Here is a 15,715-nt window from a genome sequence, read left to right as displayed (position 1 = left end):
TTGTCACTTAACCAAATACATGCTAACAGGACATTTCTATGCAATACTGCTAAGAAAATAACCCTGCAAGCATTTATACACATGCTTAATTTTGGTATGAGTAGTCTCAATACAATCAGGAGAACTACTCATGATATAAATTATGTGAATGTCTAATTATTTGCAGAACCAGGACTTGCAATACAGCTGTCATTGAATTCTTTGATCACATTTGTCAGTGCATAAGAAATTTCTTAAGCTATTGAGCTGTAAGTTTGTGTATCAGTATTGTGGTATTAAGATGGGAAGTGTCATCTGAAACTGGCAGTAGTTTGAACTGGTATGCCAGGCAGTGACATACTACACCCAGCAACGTCTTACTACATAAAAAAAAAAATTGTCTTATACATGAACATTTCCTTACAGCTAAGATCAAGGTGAAGAAGTTACACAACAGCTGTCATAAACCTGCTTATTCCATTCCTTTCCTCTTCTAACTGCCACACCTGCAGTTAGAATGGACTGTTCCATCTGTTCTACTCAGAAGGCTGGATTCCCACTCGTGATTTGTCCAAAAAGAAGTTGGGGGGGGGGGGGTGCGGAACTGCTTTCAAAGGAAAGAAATGGGAAAATAGATGCTTGCAGGATATAAAATTTCTATCTGGGATATCTCATTGACACAAATCTAGCAAAAGTTTTACCATCCCCATTAACACAGCTTCATTTCTGGAAAAAAAGTATGCTGGATTAACAGGTAAAGGATGGATTTATGATGCAGTCTCCTTGAAAACCCTGAGGATCCAAGACAAATGGCAGTTTAGTTTGGCAAGATGGTTATTTTTTACTCTCAATATAAGCAAAGGTGATAAAAGTCTTATAAATGCGCCAAATGTGAGGCAATGGGGGCTGTCTGGGAGAAGTTATCCATTCACTGGCAATGCTTGTTTTTGAAGCAGCAGCAGCCTGGAGCTCCCAGAGGAGGTGGCCAAGCTTCCCTGTCAGAGTGCTCTGCTTCTGCTGCAAAGCAGGGTTGCTGAGTGATAAAAACTAGATTAAGCAGAGGAGTCTGCATATCCAATTTTGGCCATTCAGGTTCATTTCTTTAAAAACCAAAATAAACTCTGAAGCCAAGACAAGTGTAGTAGTTAAAACTCTCTTGGAAGAGATCCTTACAGTCACATTCCACCTAGTGCTCTGCCAAAGGGTTTTACCCTGAGCTAATTCTGCAGTCTGCATTAAGGAGCTGATTAAGAGGGAGACCAGTGGAGAAAAAGTGAAAAACCAATCACACCTCTCTTTTAAGCTAAGATCCTACAGCATCCTGTAGTCCTTTCTATAGGAATTGAAATATTGCAGGATTAGCATGAGATGTAGCCCACAACAGCAGCAGTCTGAATACAGAAAACAAAACCCCAGGAAATAAAGCTAACAGAAAGGATTTCTTGTAGACACACCCAGCAGAAGCAAGTGTTAAAAAATACTCAATTAAAATCTGCAATACTTCCTCTTTTGCAAGAGGTAATAGCTTAATTTGTGGGGAAAGCCATGGGAAATGGTCCCATAAGCCTGGGAAAGCCTTGGGAAATGGTCCCATAAGCCTGGGAAATCCTCACTGATCTGAACAGAAACAAGCGATTGGTATGTACAATGGTTCTGGAGGAATATCACTCCAAGGATTGTATTGCTTTTCTGAGTAAACTCAAAAGCTTCTGATGTACACTTCAGTTGCACTTGAGTTTTCCAGTGTACTTGCATGTACAGCTGTGGTATTTTTTAAAACCAATTTTACTGATACAGCTCTACTGGCTACCACTCCAACACGCGTGCATTTCTATCACTAGAGGTAGGTGCAACTGTGTCTGCTTTTAAGTTCTTGTTTAATGCCAAAATCAGTGAAGGAGAAAGCACTTTCAGGATACATAAGGCCCACATTCTTAGTTGCTGCATTCATGAATATTTAAAGCATAACTCACTATCTGTGGCTCTCCCAAAACAACGGGAAGTGTAGCGTACCAGAAGAACCAGGACATATGTGCATTAATCAGGTCTACTCTGAGCTCCTGGCATCTGTCAGTAATTATGTCCAAGAGTTGTACATAAGCACTGGCTGTAGAAGGTCTCCTGAAGCTGTCTAATAAAGCAAATTAGAACAGCTGTGAAATTTTCATGCATGTAACACTGTGGTTAACTGCAGGTCTAAATAAGACTCTTAAGTCCATGTTTTCAAATATGCGTTAAGCCATTATCAAATCACATTTACGTGTACTTGCTTTTTACATTGCCAAGGGGCAGTACAATCAGAAGACACCTTAAAAATTAGCCAGTGAAATTTTCATATAAAAATAATATAACTTTAAGACAAAAGCCAAAGAATAAGTATCTAAGATATCTTTAGTCTTCAATTAGCTCATTAAAACAGAACATATCCTTTAGAACATATGTTACAGATATGCTACATGTTTTATCTTACAGAAATGCTACAAATGGGAACCTACTGTCTCCATCATTTGAATATCTTTCCAATGAACATTGCCAAACATTGTGCCTTCAACTACAAAGTTTATTTTACAACAGTAACTGAAGACAGAGAACACAAATTAGAAAGTGCTTAGCAACTTCCCTCCAAAATAAACCCAGACATCAATTAATTCTCTACAGCCTTTGGTGCCATTTGGATAAGGCTCTCACTACATACTAGCACGCAACAGCAACGGGTTGTCCTAACTTCGAGCTTCAGTGATTAATAAATTATTAATAACATCTGCTGTTAGTAAGCTCAAACAGTTGTAATTAAAACCAATGACTCTAATGTTTATCTCTGGAAGATAGCAGTAGAAAGTCTGTTAGCAGAAACAAAGCAAGAGTCTAATTAAAGGAAAATGAAGCACAGAGTTTTCTGTAATCCCAATTTACTCTTTAAAGTCATCAGTTAAATAATATACATATTAATCTACCTGTCATAAACCTTCCTTTCAGCCAGTGTATGTGCATTGACTCCTTTTGATCTAGGTCAGCAGTTCTCAAACTTTAGATCAGTGACTCCTTTTCAGGAATACTTTACAGTCACCCTGAATGTCTCCCTACACAATCATATATTATGCATTAGTTTGCATAAAATACAAAATACATTATTTGCAGACACATACACATACTTAATTCAAATATACACAACAACTTTATCAGCACATGTGCCCTTCTTTCCCTGTTTAGGGATCTTGGTCTGTACATAATGGGAGTGGAGCTGCGAAAGGGAGGGAACAGAAGGTACAAAATACATCCATACATATATGATGGGAAGCAAAGGCTAAGAAGGTGCTGCTGCCTCAGCCCAAGCAGCTTCTGAGAGTGTCAGTAACTGGGGAAATGCGTACTTTTTCTACACAGCATGCGAGAGAGGGAAGATGGAGACACTAAAACCCCACCGCCTGGGGCTGCAGTGCTGACATGGAAATCTCTTGCTAGAAGGACAAAGCAGGGCCCCCAGCAATTTCCTCCAGAACTGCCTAGTGGCAGCACTCCTCCTACTGACCCACAGCTCCAGGGTCCCTCACTGCAGCAGCAGCCACTTCTACATCCAGCTCTGAAGGGACCTCAAAAGAGCAACTCACCATGCTCCTTCCTCAGACTACTGCAAGCCCAGCTCATGCTGGCCAGTGGACAAGTAAAAGGTGCTTGGAAGCTTCCAGTGAGGCAATAGGAATGCACTATAGAGAAAGACAAGTTAGAAGAGGTATCAAGAAAAAGAGCATCTGAGCTATGCCATCCCTTCTCTACCTCCAGTCTTTGAAGTATGCTTGTCTCAACATGAGCTAATTCTGGATGCAGTTTTTTCAGCTGGTCACACCTAGGCATTTGGGAACCTGAACCCTGAGTGTTCTCACACCTTCTCAGGATCCATTCTGAACCCCCATTTGAGAACTGCTGGTCTAGTTTAACTAGCAGCATGCAGAACTACAAACCTAACAATTTAATGCCCTCTTAGTGCATAGCAGCATACAAAGAGTAAAGTAACATGTGCTTCAGTTACCTCTGGCAAGACTGTTAAGCCATTGCATTTCAGTAGCCTGATGATGAGGATTTTGGTGAGGCGTCTACATGGTTTACAGTATTTCCAGACTTCAAGAAAATACTACAGTGGCAAAGATAAGGGTAAGCCTACACAAGGAAAACTAGCTGCCAACCTACCCCTTACAATTTGCTCGAGACTAAAAGAAACAACTGAATGCATAGCATTTTACCGTTATTAGTACTTCCACAGGGTCTGTGGACACTTCCGTTATTTCAGTCCAAAACCTGCTGTATGTGGCAGAAATCTTTCAGAATACAGCAACACAATTTAAATGGTGTTTAGGCTGGGGTGGGTGCCGGGGTGTTAAGCTTATAAAGTACATGTTGGGGAATATTTAACCTATCACAGCATATTTCACTTCATGTTTTTGCATGAACTACCACTTCAACTCAAAGTATTACTCAGGCTTTACCATGAACCTATTAATTGTTGGAAACTACAGAGTATAGTAGTATAAACCTGGTATAATCAAAAGTACATTTTTAAGTCTTTATGTGGGGAAACCCCCACATATTTAACAAAACATCACAGTAACACTCATGCCACAGTGAAGATGTTGGCGTATTACTGTCAGTTCTGTCACTGAGAAACTGTTGTTTAAACCTTCATGTTCACCCCCTAGGATTCTTTCAATGAATTGATACGTGCACAGATTTTCAATGCAGGTCCAAGCTTAATATTCATTGCACTCATAAGGTGATCCTCCTTCAACAAGAGGAGAGCTTGTCCATCAATTTCTTGTGCTCTAAATTCATCCGCAATATCTTGACAACCTACAAGGAAACAGAAGAAAGAATTACTGGGTTAGAAATGTGCATTCTTAGACGCAATGACTGTCCACACTAGAGCTTTTCAGCTACACAATTTCCAGTGGTCATCCCTTCAGCTTGGCCTAAGACACATGCAAGAATTCAGTATTAGGATGGGAACTTCTGAGATAATCTGAAAGTAATTATTACTACAGCCTCTTAATTGCATTGTAATTATTGGACAACTACTCATTGGAAATTTCAAGTCTTAACAAAGACATCTTTCTCATTTCCTTAAGAGGAACAACCACCATGATCTCACAGTTGGAAGACACTAGCAAAATACTGCTGAAATAGCAATCAAGTAAGAGCATAATTCAAGTGGGCTCTTTCCAGCACTAAAAAGATACACGCATATTCTACAACTCACTGAGAAAATTTACACAGCTACAATTTCCAAAAGGTGTTAATTCCATCTGTATGTTACCATCACTGGGTTAAGTAAACAGAACTTTGATTTATGGCTTTAGCATAACAGTCTCATAATGACATTCGTCATCAGTTACCTCAGTGACTATTCTATACACAGCAGCAACTCCCTTCACAAGTGCAATTTTAAACAAGGTGAATTTTAAAATAAATTACACTCTTTTTCTGAACATGAAATAATATGGTCTCAGGTTAAGGCCTACAATGTAAGAAAAAGGACTATTCATGTGTGGGACTGTCCCAGGTAATTTAGGGCTCCTTTCCACTGAAGAACACTGTGGAAACACAAGATTCCTCAAAAGATGTTCTGGAGATCTGTTAAGTAGAAACAGTTAGTTATGCCTGGATGTGTGGCAGCTTTGTTACATGGACAAAAGTCTTCTAACAGTGTGGATAAGAACACTCATTGTCAGCTGTTTATGTGAAGCTTCTTTCCCCAAAGCTATGTTTTTCAATATACTTATGTTCTCAGTCCCCTGGTCTCGTCATCTATTTCAGAGCCTTTCAGACACATTTTAATTTGTGTTCAACCTAGCATTCCTGCTTTCAATTATTCCTCAGTTACGCATTTTTTTTGGGCATTTTTATATTTTCCCCTGTTCTAAAAGTATACTGTTTCAGAGATATGAAAATACTCTGAAGAACTCCTTTTCCACCCCGGATGACAGGAATTAACTAATTTTGTTCTTTTGTGTATTCAGATTTAAATTCTAGAAAGAAGAGGTAGTCCAATTTCCTGCTGGATTAGAAACGTAAGAGAAACCGAAAGGACATGTGGAAGAAAGTATCAACATCCAAACCTTAATTCGTTTGGATTATTACTGTCTAGTGGTCATAACGTTCAAGGTTGGACAATGTTAGCTTTTCACAAAGACAGAAGCACATTTTTTTTTCAATGATTTGTTAATTAATTTTAGTATCTTATTAATTGCAGACCTCATGCAATAATTAGCTGCCACCCTATTAGGGAAAAATTAAAAGATAATCTGAAGAGGAAAAGGTTTACCGTAAAATAAGGCTATACCTCTAAACCTCTGTAGTTCAGGTTACAATTGTATAAACTACAGTCACAAAGGTACAACAGTTAACTAACTGTAGCAGTTAACTAACTTTTAATCAGAACGAAGGGCTATTTCCCACAGCATTTAAAACAACATAACTTCAATAAACAACAAATTCCCAGTTCTTGGGAATTATTTATTGTAACAAGAAATTAGAGTGGTATCTTTTCGGGGGGAGGGGGCGGGTGTCACAAATAGTATTTCTATAGCCACTAAAGCCATTAAAATGTTTTAGAGCTTGCATGTGTCCCATAACATTTGCTTCCAGTATTTCGGGTGCAGTGATACACTAGTGCAGTGGAGCTACAAACTGTACCACACTCAATAGGAAAACATTTTTCAGGAGCCCAGAGTTGTCAGAGAGCACCTTGGCACAGTGCTGCCAATTGCAGCTATCAGGTGAAGATAATGCTGCCATTAACATGAAGAAAAATCTTAAGACAATTGATCATTCTCAGAAGGATTTAAAAGTTCTAACATCATAACAAAGATTATTATTTATATGTTGACAACAGACAAAATTATGTCTGACTTGAGACCTGAACATGGCAATTGTCACACCACAGCATTTACAAAGAAACTGAGAGATCAAGAGGTTTTACATTTAGGAACAAAAGTGGTCCTATTACAGTAGATTACTGGTTGTAGTTGCAGCGTTTTTTTTTTTTTTCTTTAAGCAGGATATGAAGCATTTCAATGAACTTCTCCTAAAATACTCTTCATCAAAGTGATTTTGGAAAAGCAAAGGATGAAAGTTGAATGTATTTAAGTCCCTTCATCCAAGCACACTGTGTATTCTTAAGCACTTTAGCAATTGGTTGTTGTGCAATAACTTGGCTAAAAAAATGACGGGAAGTGGGTGAAAGACCATTAATCTTGCAGCTGAAGAAAGAAAGGAGGAGCAAATCCACTAGGACTTAAACTGTTGTTGTCGCTTCCCCCAGAAGAAATGAGCGTTCACAAACTTCAGTTCTCCAAAAGGCTTCAGAGGAGTTCATGGAAAGCCTGACAACACTTGACTGCAGTCAGGTCTCAGCTAAAGACTCTACGCAGAAAGCGGTAAATCAAAACAGATGTCCCTGATGTTTGTGAAAAGCTGACAAATCACTGTCTCCTACAACATGGCAGATGGTCTGCATGGACGCCACCAAGTATATGTTGCACAATAGCAGAATGAAAGTCAATTACATTAGTTCTTGTATCATTCAACTCTGGCAGCATCTGAATAATATTTTTTCAAGACAGTGGCTTGAGAATATATTGAGCACAATAAACCCTCAAATTGCCAAACAACATGAATCTAGCTATATAACAATCAAAGCTCTGGCAGGTTCTGAATATAATTTTAAATACCTATTGAACTTATGGGTTTTTTTAAACAAGTATTTAATATGGATGGGAATGAGTAATTATAATAAATTTTCATTAAATACAGAGAAATACAAAGCTGCTTAAAATCAAAGATTACCTCTTTTATAGAATATAGAAATACCCCCACCAAAATAACCCAGATTTAGCAGCTGGTAAAGTATTGTAAAAGTAATGGTTTCAAAACAGAAACCACGTTTTAATATTTTTGTTTTTGTACTTGGAAGTGAACTGTGTTTACGTGGTACTTCAGGTTTTCTAGGACAAGAACTACTGCTTATTCTTTGCAGAACCCTGGATCAGGAATTTACGGAATTAACTAGAGCCTCAAATCTATAAAAAAAACAGCAGCATTACAGTTACATCCCAATAACACAGCTGAAGTACAGAAACATGAATGACTATGTCTCAAATCTAAGGAGCTTTGCTTGTTTTTACAGACATCACTGCAGGTTCCCAAAGCAGATGATGTAACTTGATTGCAAACCTATCAGAAGAAACATACTTCATAGTTTGCCATACTTGCAGTATGTCATACTTGACATACCTCAAGGATGACTTTTGCTGATTTAAGACATCCCTTACTCAATTCTTTGCCTGATCCACTTTATAAAAGATTTTTATCCACTTTATAAAAGATTTTTTCATAACAATGCATATGACTTAGCAATTCCTTACAGGTTATCAGCCTGATGGGATACACACACACAAAAATGGTTTAGCATTCCAGAAGAAGTAGAAAATCAAGAACAGACTTCACCTGGTTTCAATGTTTTGACACGTGAGTTACATGGGTAAGCAACAAAAATTCTTGTATGACTGCTATTGTGGAGACCTGCCTTGTTAGCTGGAAGGGTTACAGTATCTGATCAGATAGAATGGCTCCCTTGGGAAAGAGAGGTAGTGAGCCTTTAGAGCTTGGGATAGTTAGGAAATGCGACATAAGTGTCAAATAACCTGAAGATGACAGAAAGGTAACTGTGAACACTGAGCTAAAGAAAAGGTTTGTAAATAAGGAGAAAGAAGATTATTTCTTTCTGAGATTAGACTGCATCTACCAGTATACAGAGTATACACAGAAGTCCTCTGCATTTCAGTTACTGAGCAAAACTATGCAAAACAGTTTAACTTCATAGATGAAACTTGCTTATTCTTTTTTAATGACTTAGGACAGGTCTTTCAAATTTTTCAGTTGTATAAAGGGAAATAACTCTCTCCTTTTTCTACTAAATAAGCAGTAAGTAAGGAGAGAAGAGAAGAAGCAAGCATAAAAGGGAGGAAGCATGTCTGATCTCTCACTGACCTCTTGAGAGAAGTCAGATTGAAGGGAGGAACAGTTCTAATCTCCATCAGCTGGGATGCAACAGCAGGAGTGGGACTAGTTCTATCAGCATGGGATTTGTGCTGAAGGAACAAGTAAGAGGAAACAAATCACATTCCAGTTTCCATCACCAACTAAAGAGTATAGCAGTTCTGTTACCACACCACCTCATCACACTGATGTTAAAAAGCAAAGAACTTCACTGTTAAAAAGAAAACTGGAACGAGTTATTACACATTACATACCAGGCAAAGAATGTATAAAGGCCCAAACTTCATCAACAGTCCATACTGATGGGTCAGCTTGCACCACTGGTAATAGGCCAATGCTCTCTGGCATTTTCCTAATTCTTAGTTCCCTAAGTTCACGTTCTCTCTCTCTTTCACTCTGTCTTCGCAGACGGGTGGTCATGGCAGCTGGAGCAGCATCTTCACGAGGAGCCATATCTTCTTCTGGGGATGGGTAAGTAATGGGAAGCTGAAAAATGCAATACAAACACACTACAGTATTAGATTTTATTTATAACTCCCCTAACAATGCCATAATTTTAAGCAAATATTCCACAGACCTGTCTAAGAAAATGGTCTCGTGATGCCCCATCAGGGCCACTCGGTCGACGCCCGCGTCGCCCAAGACTTTGGCTATCTGATTTCCGATTCCAGCGACTGCTCTTGTCTGATGCAAACAGCCCAAATTTCTTAGTGCAACTAAGGCTGTGCCTGAAGAAGCAAGATATATTCAATAACACACTAATAGTTTTTTGGACTGATTTCAATCAAGTAACCATAAAATTTCAGTGCTGCAGAAATGCTGCCTAATTAAAGAGAACAGTTGTCACACAAGAGAAAAGTGTCTCAAAGGCCATTTACTCAAACCCCTTGTCTTGATGCAAGATCAAGTGAATCCAGATCATCCCTGGAAGATGTCCATCTTTTCCATTCTTCCATGACAGAAATACTTCTGCATTTTATCACATAGGCTGATCCCTTCTCTAAAAATGTCTGGTAAAAGCCTGAAGTCACATTGTGTCTTTTGCTTCCATTTTCCCTAACTAGCTGATACCTAGGTAGGGAAAAGTTAAAAAAGGATGGAGACAAAAAATCTCGTTTTAACATCAATGGGGCAAATCCCCTCTTAAAATTATTTTGCTAGTAGTGTCCCAACACGTACCAAATACAAAAATACACATTCCCACTACTTAAAATGGGAATGTCTCACATGGAGGATTAAAATAGCAGCAGACATATGAGAAAGGTGGTTTCTAGGCACACTGATGCAACAGAAGAATTAAGCGGTGAAATGAAACTATTCCCCATTTCTGAACATCTGGGGTTAAATATAGATTTTTCTGGCTGTAATGATGCAGTACTTTACATTCAGGTGTTAACTATGAATTCCTTCTCTCTCAACCAAACCAAAATAAAAGCAGCATTTCTAAACCAAAAGAGAAACAGAAACCAGCCTGTTTCTTCTGCAAACCACACACACACACACACAAATGGCATCACTTATTTTCAGGGAAGAAGGAGCTTCAGAAAACACAAAATTATTTATGCTTATAAATATTTCTATTTTACTTCATGCACATAAAGAAATTTTACACTGTTATTAAAACCATTTAAGAATTTTTTTGTGTGTCTATGCAGCATTTCAATTATGCCAAGATAAATTCAGTGTGTTTTTCACCCTAGTATCACAAACAGTGTAAGAAAGCCCACCCAGCCCAGCATTCTTTCTCTGACATTGCCCAGCAACAAGAGGAAGACAACAGGCACATGAGAAATCTGTAAAATCTGGTGGCCTGTGAACCTCTGCACTGATTTCCAAACTTAATAACCCTGAACAAATTTCTCTTCCATGACATCTATCACCTTCCCATAAGTCCAACAGCATGGCACCCTCTGGAAAGATGTCCACAATTTTACTGGAATTCCCCTTTGTCTATCTTCTTAAAATATATTATAGTCTATCATAACTCTTTGTGCTCATATACTCTGCAAATGCAGGTAGCAGGCAGTCATGTTTTACTGTTTCTTTATTTCTCAACACCATATACAATTCAACTGCTATTCCATTAACCAGATACTATTAATCACTAACTAGACAAAGTACCTTTTGGCACAGGATGTGGAACAGAATCTTTTTGACCGTAGAAACTTATTGGAGTATCCCATTTTCCCGCAAAATTCACACTTCAGAAGATCATTTTCAATTTCATCCAGTCCTTCTAAAGAAAGGCGTGAGGTATAAGGAAGTCAGCTTCAATGACACAAAAATATGTTCAAATTTCTAATCTCAAGCAGGCGGGCAGAAGGCATTCAAATATCTAACACATTTAGTTAAATACTATGATATACAGAAAACTGCAAAGCTAAGCAAGTCGTAGATATCATTCCCTACAGAACTGATCTTGAGCAAACTGAACCTTACTGAACCTTCAATGAAGTTATTCAATGAACTTAATCAGCTCTTTTGTTAATTTTCAAGCCATCCATGAGCAAGTACACCCTCAAACATAGCAAACAATTAAGAAGAGGTGTTACAGTCCTCATGAATTGCTTATAAAGAGTTCATTAAGAGAACTGAGCATCCATGGTCTGAATTCAAGCTCTCTTGTAATGACATATTAACCTTTTAAAATAATTTCTTTCAACTGCTACAACCAAAGGGCCTTGTGAAAGTAAGACACTGAATCTTATCTCTGAAAAAGTTAACCTGTATACAATAAAAAACCTCCCACAATTATAGCATCTACTAATTTAGTCTACTGTTACAGAATACTTTTCTGTTGGTGAGATGAGGATGCACTTTTCCTGCTCCTTGTGAAGAATTCAAACACCAGATGAGAGAAATACAGGTAAAAGAGTAGAAGAACTCAAAAGAAGGCAGGTCAAGGCAGCATACACATCACATGCTGAACGTCTATGCTCTCTTTTGCTAGAAGTGTATTTAGTGGATAAAGCATGGTTTGTACATAGTTTAGAATAATGCCACCGTATCTGCAAACCAACTTGACATCTGGCATGGAAAAAACCACCAAAACCAACCCTTATCCTCACATACCACTTGTGAAATACATCATAAGGAGCAAAGGAGTGAAACTGGCATAAACTGAAATGTAACATTTTGTGGTCATTCAGGTCAAGTGAAAGAACTACACACCACATAGCTGTAATCATGGGCAAAATACATGGCTCAAAAATTCTATAGAATTTTAGAGGCCTAAACATACACACATCTCTTCCACGCTTCTGATTTACCTGAGTCACTATTTCATATACTTTGCCTCTTGCTATTCTACTCCCACATTCATATTTTTAATTTTACATAATTAGTTGAAAAAATTGCAAACTACCTTTTTGTTTCAAACTCTTTGTAAAGCTTTGATGTCAGCTAATATAAATGCAGATATCAAAGTTTAATTGAAAGATTTTAGCTATGAATGTGTAAGTCTGTTACAGAGATGTTAACTCACTAAATAGCTTGCACTGATGAGGTAAGAATACGCACTAGTGCAGCAAAGAGATCAAAATACTAAAGAGGTTATTTGAATAATGTATCTCATATATGAGGATATAACTGAAGTCTTCTGGCAGCCTGAAAATTACCAGGTTGCAAGTCTCCAACAAAGTAAGTTGGTATCAGACAGGAAAAATAAAAACTGGAAACAGCTGGAGTTGTTTAGTCTGGTGAGGAGAAGTCTCAGGAGGACCTTACTGCTCTCTACAACTACCCAAAAGGAGGTTGTAGTGAGGTGGGGTTTGGTCTCTTCTCCCAAGTAACAACCGATAGGATACCTCAGGCTGTGCCAGGGAATGTTTAGGTTTGATATTAGAAAAAATTTCTTCACCGAGAGGGTGACCAGGCACTGGAACAGGCTGCCCAGGTGGAATCACTGTCCCTGGAACTGTTCAAAACCACACAGTTAAGCCCCTTAGTGACATGGTTTAGTGGTGGTCTTGGCAGTCCTGAGGTAATGGATGGACTTGATGATCTTAAAGGTCTTTTTCCAACCTAGCTGATTCTATGATTCTAAATCAGAAACATACCAAATCTGACCAACTGAAATACCAGAGATGCATCATTCAAATAAATAACCATCTCTCAAAAAAAAAAAAAAACAAAACCCAAACAACCCCAAAGCACTCATTCCCAAGCCAGGTCATGCTATGTGGAAAAAAATGACAACAGAGTGAAGTGAAATTTGTTACTAAGAGCCTTTTCTTTTGCATATTAGGTGTTTCTACCCTACAAGCAATCATACCCTGGTTTAGTATCAGAAAATCTCCTTTGCTCAGCTTCTACATACATGGATGTGTCTCAGTGTTGGATGTTTCCTACTAGCTCATCTAACAAGGAGTTGCAAATTGCGTACATAAACCTAACACCAGCTGTCAGGAACAATAACTAAAAACAAAACCATGAATGTTTCAATAAAATGACAGCAAGCTGTTTGAAATGTGAGAAACAACATAGTGTTAATACTGAAAAGTTCTTAGGGAATGCTATTGAAAAATCAATTAAGATCTACCCTAACAAATTAAGGGCAAAATAACTGTTGCAAACGGAGCTTCACAGAAGATATGCCAGATGGCAAAAAGTTTCTCTTGTTTGAAATACACTGGGTGAAACAAGGCATTTAAAAAAGAAAAAAAAAAAAAAAGCTGTACTCCTGATCAAGAAAGCAATTTTATTTAATAGCAATTTACTGAGCACAGTTATGAGCTAAGGGATTTACCAGTCTCATTTTTAGAAAAGTAGTAAAAAAGCAGTGTAACTCAACTGAGCTGTAAAATAACCAAAATACGGCAAACAAGTCAAAATTTACCAAATGATTACGTTCTTTTTGACTTTTTTTTTTTTCCTTTTTTGAAGGCTCTTGTGTTTGATGCTTTCATATCAAAGGCCTCCCTCTCAAAGAGCTGTTTAAATGGAAGCCTTCACTGGGAGACTATACCAAAAAAATAACAGCAATTTCAAATTAAATGAAATAAAGGTTTAGACAACTTTCAGTGATGCTGCAAACGTCCACTATTAATATAGACAGATGCTTGCCTTCTGAAATGTAGTCTGCCATGCCTACGTGAAGGTTAGTGAAGAATAAGGTACAGGCCGCAAATTATTTTCCAGTAGAGTATTGTGTAATATATTTAAAAAATGGATTCTGTAAAAATTGTTTCTTCATTTTTCTATGTAGACAAATTACAATAGAAGCAAAAGAAAGTTACAGTCACAAAACACAGCATTTCAAATATCACAGTATCACAGTATGCTAGAGATTGGAAGGGACCTCAAAAGATCATCTAGTCCAATCCCCCTGCTGGAGCAGGAACACCTAGATAAGTTTACACAGGAACGTGTCCAGGTGGGTTTTGAATGTCTCCAGAGGAGACTCCACAACCTTCCTGGGCAGCCTGTTCCAGTGTTCCGTCACCCTCACTGAGAAGAAGTTTCTTCCCAAGTTTAAGGGGAACCTCTTGTGTTCCCGTTTGTATCCATTGCCCTTTGTCCTATTATTGTTTGCCACTGAGAAAAGCCTGGCTCCATCCTCATGACACTCCCCCTTTATATATTTATATACACTAATAAGGTCACCCCTCAATCTCCTCCAAACTATAGAGACCCAGCTCCCTCAGTCTTTCCTCATAAGGGAGATGCTCCACTCCCTTAATCACCTTAGTTGCCCTGCGCTGGACTCTCTCCAGCAGGTCCCTGTCCTTCTTGAACTGAGGGGCCCAGAACTGGACACAATATTCCAGATGAGGTCTCACCAGGGCAGAGTAGAGGGGAAGGAGGACCTCTCTCGACCTACTAACCACCCCCCTTCTAATACACCCCAGGATGCCATTGGCCTTCTTGGCCACAAGGGCACAGTGTCGGCTCATGGTCATCCTGTCGTCCACTAGGACCCCCAGGTCCCTCTCCCCAAACTGCTCTCTAACAGGTCGTTCCCTAACCTATACTGGAACCTGGGGTTGTTCCTGCCCAGATGTAGGACTCTACACTTTCCCTTGTTATATTTCATCAAGTTATTCCCCGCCCAACTCTCCAGCCTGTCCAGGTCTTGCTGGATGGCAGCACAGCCTTCTGGCGTGTTGGCCACTCCTCCCAGCTTAGTGTCATCAGCAAACTTGCTGACAGTACACTCAATTCCCACAAATACCTGCCACTCCCTAAAGCAAACTTGCTGATAGCACACTCAATTCCCACAAATATCTGCCACTCCCTAAAGTTGACTGTTACTGCAAAAATGAAGCAGGGATCTGAGATATGCTAGTAAATGCCATCATATAATCAGCCATAATATAGGAAATCATGTTTTATTTTTCATTTTCAGGCACTGTTTCCATGTTTTCTGACTTCTCTGCACAAATGTTATATCAACACATACAAGGACTGCAACCCATCAATATTTTCTTTTAGTGATGTCCTTCCAATCTACATCAGCTCCTACTAAAAATAGGTGTTACAAGTAAAAATATACTTTTAAATTGAGATACATATCGCCTGACCGGTAAAATGTATCAGCCTTACGCAAAAATGTCATCCATGTTTACTTGACTTCACTACCAACAAATACTCTTCTTGAATTCAGAATGATTTCTAGAGCAAGCTTTCTACCTTGTCTGCAATCCTTGACCTGGGTCTGATCCAATACACTTACCAGCAGTAACGAATA

At 38.6% G+C, this 15,715-nt stretch overlaps 1 protein-coding gene across 5 annotated transcripts in view; it reads right to left on the bottom strand.

Annotated features, from left to right (window-relative positions):
• Positions 1-2,352: 2,352 nt before the first annotated feature.
• Positions 2,353-15,715, bottom strand: part of PHC3 (polyhomeotic homolog 3) — a 34,397-nt gene continuing 21,034 nt past the window's right edge. For all 5 annotated transcript variants that reach the window (XM_061374804.1, XM_061374805.1, XM_061374801.1 and 2 more), the window contains 4 exons: positions 11,149-11,263; positions 9,605-9,755; positions 9,282-9,513; positions 2,353-4,821 (listed from right to left, as the gene is read on the bottom strand). In XM_061374804.1, the coding sequence (XP_061230788.1) occupies positions 4,667-4,821; positions 9,282-9,513; positions 9,605-9,755; positions 11,149-11,263 (653 nt within the window). In that variant the 3' untranslated portion in view covers positions 2,353-4,666. The remainder of the gene's footprint in view (positions 4,822-9,281; positions 9,514-9,604; positions 9,756-11,148; positions 11,264-15,715) is intronic.

This window comes from Neopsephotus bourkii, unplaced genomic scaffold (assembly GCF_033783945.1).
Source record: "Neopsephotus bourkii isolate Nb327-2 ecotype Australia unplaced genomic scaffold, CSIRO-AGI_Nbou_v1 NB_1654, whole genome shotgun sequence".
Classification (NCBI taxonomy): Eukaryota; Metazoa; Chordata; class Aves; order Psittaciformes; family Psittacidae; genus Neopsephotus; species Neopsephotus bourkii.
Note: the sequence above shows the minus strand (reverse complement) of the source record. Positions and strands in the feature narration are given on the sequence as shown.